Here is a 5,073-nt window from a genome sequence, read left to right as displayed (position 1 = left end):
AGCGGGTGACAGTCGCCCCCCCCCCCGGCCACGCGTGAACACGCGTGTGCCAGCCCAGGTGTGTGCACACCCTGTGACACGCCTGTGCGCCGGGACATCCACCCGGGAGGTGCGACGCCTGCTCCAGGTGGAAATTCCGGCGGGATCCCGTGGGATCCGCGTGTCCCGCGGTGATCTGCTCCATGGGAAGGCCCCTTCCTCCTCCTCCTCCTCCGCATTCCATCTCCATCCCCGTTCCCGGAGCAGGCGCTGGGCTCCAAGGGCCGTGCCTGGGGGGCACCGGGATACTCCGGAAGCCGATGCCAGCCGGTGCCACCACCGCAACCCCGACGCCGTAAGAGCATTGCGGGGATGAGGAAGAAGGAGAGCTGTGCCAGATCCCACATTTCGAGGTGATGGAGACGGGAACGGAGGGATGGAGCAGCCAGGAATGTCGGGATGGAGCAGCCGCGGCTTCAACGAGCATAATCCAAGCGGGAAGAGCCGAACGGCGGAGATTTACAGCGCCGGCTCCGCGCAGCCCCCGGCCATTTGGCACGGCAGCTGCTGCCGAGGAAGTTCAATGCCAAAATAAATTAAATGGGATAAAACGGCCTGGTCACCTTTGGATCGGGATGCCGCAGGAGCCGGGGCCACGTGGGGCTTTGTCTGCCGGCAGCGGGAAGGGAAGGTGGGATGTGAGGAAGCTCGGGGTGGCATCGCGTCCCTTCTGCCGCGCCGGGTGAGGCCCCGGAGCCCGGCGGAGCCGCGGGCAGGGCCCAGGAGGCTGGATTAGGGATCCAGCCGAGTGCACGGGGCCCAGCTGCCCCATCCATCAATCAGGGGAGGCCGGGTGGGCGCTGGGGGCTCGCTCCTGCTTTCCCCGGCACCGGGAAGCGCCCGGCGCCGCCGCCACCCCCCCACCATCTGCACAGGGATATATTTTAAGACGTGTCAGCGCCGGGATCGGAACCAGGCGAAAGGAGAGCGAGAAAGCCGGGGCTGGAACGGGAGACGGCGGCCGGGCTCTGCTGGGGTTGAGGCACGGACACGGCCGGGGACCCTCAGCGCCCACAGCCCCTCCAGCTCCCCCGGAGCTCAGGGAGGGTCTGTCCGAGCCTCAGCCGAGCAGGAAGGAGGCAGTGCAGGGAGCAGACAGCTCAGGCCCACACGGCTCCCACCAGCCCAAATTCTTGCCCGGCCCACGGGACTGGGACAAACCCTCCCGAGTCCTTCAGGGGCCAGGATGGGGTTGGGAGCAGCACAGAGAAATGGCATGGAGGGGTTTCTGTGGAGGAAGGAGATGGATGGAAGGATGGAGGGATGGAGGGACAACGCAGGCACAGCTCCCATCCCCTGCCCGCATGGCTCAGGGCTGGAGCACAGTCCATCCCCTCCAGGCACCCTGGGGTCCTCTCCAATGCCCAAAGGGCTGCCAGGAGCAGGTTTAGAGCCAAACCTCAACCTCAATCCTTCCCTTTCTCATTCCTGCAGCACCATCCCCTCTCCCACCTTCCTGTCAGCTCTGGGTTTCCTACTCCCACCTTAACCAAACCAGCCCCTGCTCCAGCTCAGGCATCTCCCACCAACACCCCTCCAAGTGGGGGAAACCCATGGCTAATGATGGCTTGGAGCTTAATTAGAGAGTGGAATTTGGGGCTTGCAGAGGCTGGCAATGCCAAATCCCAGCCCTCTCACCAGGAGGGAATAAAAGGCTTTCCAAGGAAAACACAAGTTATCATGTGATTCCAAAGGCTACGGGGAAGCAACGGAGCAAAAGGCAACCAAGATACAGTAACAGGAAATATTTAATTTTTCCAATCTCCACTCTCCATTTTTAATAAACTGAAAAGAAAAAATTTTAATATATTACAAAATATCTGTACAGAGACAAAGGTACAACCGAAAAAAGGCGCGCTCGGTCTCCAAAGGAAACTCGGGAGAGGTACAGTAAGAGTCTGACCAGAGGCTTCTCTGCTGGGAACTGCTACAGCGGGAGAGTTTGGGATCAAACCCAGAGCCAGGATGGGGGGAAGGAGGGGGGAGCTGCCCTCGCCCCCATGTCTGTAACTGCACCGGCTTCAATCCTTCCAAATGCACAAATCCCACCCAACTCTGTGAATCCTTTTGTCTTCTTTGTGCAGAGCGTTGGAAAAAAGGTAACATTTAAAATAAAATTTAAAAAAACGGGAGGGAAATAAAAGAATGAGAGGTGCTGGAAGCCAGGAGTGGCCCCACAGCCCCCCAGGACCTGGCCAGGCTGGGCCCCCCCAGGCCCCGTGTGCCCCCCTGACCCTGGCAGGGATTGAAAGGCTCGTGCTGGGACCAGTTAGGAAAAGCCACTGGGAGTGGAATAACAGGTCCCTCCCCCGAGTGGTTGGGGCTGGGAGAAGGGAATGGCAGAACCACCTTCCACAGGAGCGCCGAGGGCCCGTGGGGACAGCTGGCAGCTGCCACCGGCCACGCTGGAGCAGGGAACAGATGCCTGGAGTGCCCATCCCTGGCTGGAGTGGGACAGGAGCCCCCGCAGCCACTGCCGGGCCCTCGGCCCCTTCCCAGCCCTGCTGGAAGAGATGGAGCAGTGCTGGAGCGGCCTCGGGGAGACCCAGCTGGGAGAGACCACCCTAAACTGGGACCGAGGACCCCTAAACTGGGACCGAGGACCCCTAAGCTGGGCCCCAAAGCCGGGATAACACCGGCACGAGGAGCGGGAGGTCGAGGACAGCTCGTTCCCAGCAGCGTTCCTGGGAATGTGCCAGTTTGGAAAGACAATAAATAGGCATCGGCTTCCTAAGAGGATTCAGCACAGGAATGAGACTTTTTTCCTTCCAAAGCGGATGGGATTGGGAAGAAAAAGAACAGCAGCAGCAGCAGCTCCATGGCAGCCCGGAGCTGGTGCTGGGAAAAGGGAAAATAGGGAAATTAAACCTCTCTGAAGCCCCTCAGTGGGTTCAGTGCACTCTGTGTCTCACAGAACTTCTCTTTTTATCTCTCTGCACATCAGGCATGAAACTAAGCTAAAAAAAAAAACAACAAAACCACAAAAACAACAACAAACAAACCAACAAAAAAAAAAATCCCAAATCCGACAAATTTCCAGTGGGAATTCTGCGAACAGCATCGCTCCTCAGTGCTGGGAGCTGCTGGTCCCTGCACATCACCAGCAAATAAAAGTAAAAAATATATTTATATATTTAATTTCTCTCCCTTCCTTCCTCCCACGGCAAAGCTGGGTAAGGCAGGATCTCCCCAGGTGGAGAAGCATCACCTAATTCAGGTGCATTTATTTAAATTTATCTCTCTGTATAAAAAGAAATTAAATCCTGTTAGTAGCAAGAAGGTCTCTTGGCCCACCCCAAAATTCCCCTCCCCTTTAACACTCCAGAACTGTCGGCTCCAAAATTAAGTGTTTTCCATAGGAAAGGCCTACTCGGGGGGAAAAAAAAAAAAGCTGATAAATAGGTACCTTTGTTTTATTCATCTCTTTTTAAGTCTCATTGAAATGAACAGCGCAAGGGTCTGTGGGAGGAGAAAATCCATCGTAAATACTTCCTTGACAACACCAAAAATAGAAATATGCTCATGGAAATGACACAGGAACACCTGGAAAACCTCAAAGGGCTGAGATGCGAGCGACCTCGGCAGGATAGGCAGCACCAGCCCAGGATTCCGGGGACAAATCACTCCCATCTGGTGGCAAATCCCACCAGATGTTGGGATTTTTGTTTCCGTTTTTTAAATTCTTTAAGTGTTCTGGAAGTTACAAATGACAGAAATCCCTGTTTTTTCAGGGAGGTTTTCTCCTCGGCTCTTAGGAAAAAAAAAAAAAAAATTAAACAAAAGACCAAAATAAAATTTAAAAAAAGACAATTCCCGCTGCAAAGTTACTGCAGGAGGGATGCAACACCCAGAGACCCTTCCCAAAAATCAACGTGCTAAGGCTGCTGTCACAGCAGACAGGACTGGCCCCAGAGCAGAGGGAAAACGGATGCTTCATGGAAAGAAAGCAACATCGGATAAATCAAACACAACCAGTGTCACATCCCAGGTCCCCACTGCTGGGATAACCCATCCAGGTGCCTCTGCATCAATAAATTCCCCTTTTAATTTGTTTTTTCCTTTTTTTTTTTTTTATTTCTTATGGAAATGGGGAAAACAAACAAAACAACAACAAAAAAACCGCTTTGGGAAGCAGCCTCTCCCCAGCCCTCCCTGACCCGCCAGCAAACTCTGGTGCCCAGCTTGGGGAAACAGCATTTTAATTCCTTCTTCCTTCCATTCCTACCTTTCCATCAATCCCTCCCTCTCCTGGCTCAGTTCTCCTGCGGGATTTGGATTATTTTTGTCACTAACCAAGCACGGGAGGCCAGTGGGGACCCTCTGGCAGCTCCCGAGCGAGGGAGGGATGCACGGGGAGCTCTGCAGCAGCTGAAATGCGGACAAGACCTTGCTCTGGCCAAAAAAAATTGGGGGAAAAAAAAAAAAAGAAGAAAAAAATTGAAAAAAAAAATCAAGTCCTGTGGCTAAAGGAGGAGAGAGGCAAGGGGGGATCCCGGGAATCTCAGTAGGGAACCCCCCGGCCCCGGCCCCCCCGCGGAGGCACTCTGCCAGGCCCTCGGAATGTCTTCCCGTAGGAAGAAGGCGCCTGGGTTGGGGCACCCCAGCTGTGACCTGTTCCTGCCCCACTGGAACCGGCTGTTCCCGGTCCCACCTCGCCGTAACTCTGGATTTTGGCCTCTGGATGTACCAGCGCGTTGTTGTTGCTCCCCTCGGATTTGGCGAAGGATTGCCCGAGCGAGTGGATGGTGACGGGGACTCTGGCGAAGCGCAGGTCCTGGTCCCCCGGGAACTGCATGGAGCCCGTGCCCTGGTAGTTGCTGCTCTCCCCGAGGTGGCTCACGGAGCCCAAGAAGGTCCTGCTTTTCCCCAGGGGTTGGGCAGAAGGTTCTAGCAGAGTCTGGCCCGGATTCAGCTCCTCGGCACCGAATCCCCCCTCGGAGCTGTCGGTGCTGTAAGTCCTGGAGGGGTGGGAGCGGCCGTAGTCCGGGGCTCGAGGGGCCGGGGGCTCCTGCGTGGCGTGGCCGGCGGCTCCGG

General features: G+C 55.9%; 1 protein-coding gene across 1 annotated transcript in view; it reads right to left on the bottom strand.

The window, feature by feature from the left end:
- Nucleotides 1-1,809: 1,809 nt before the first annotated feature.
- Nucleotides 1,810-5,073, bottom strand: part of LOC108449225 (cyclin-dependent kinase 12-like) — a 3,518-nt gene continuing 254 nt past the window's right edge. Inside the window, exon 2 of the mRNA XM_017744862.1 lies at nt 1,810-5,067. Within this exon, the coding sequence (XP_017600351.1) occupies nt 4,541-5,067 (527 nt within the window). The 3' untranslated portion in view covers nt 1,810-4,540. The remainder of the gene's footprint in view (nt 5,068-5,073) is intronic.

Source organism: Corvus brachyrhynchos, unplaced genomic scaffold (genome assembly GCF_000691975.1).
Source record: "Corvus brachyrhynchos isolate BGI_N302 unplaced genomic scaffold, ASM69197v1 scaffold30, whole genome shotgun sequence".
NCBI classification, from domain to species: Eukaryota; Metazoa; Chordata; class Aves; order Passeriformes; family Corvidae; genus Corvus; species Corvus brachyrhynchos.
Note: the sequence above shows the minus strand (reverse complement) of the source record. Positions and strands in the feature narration are given on the sequence as shown.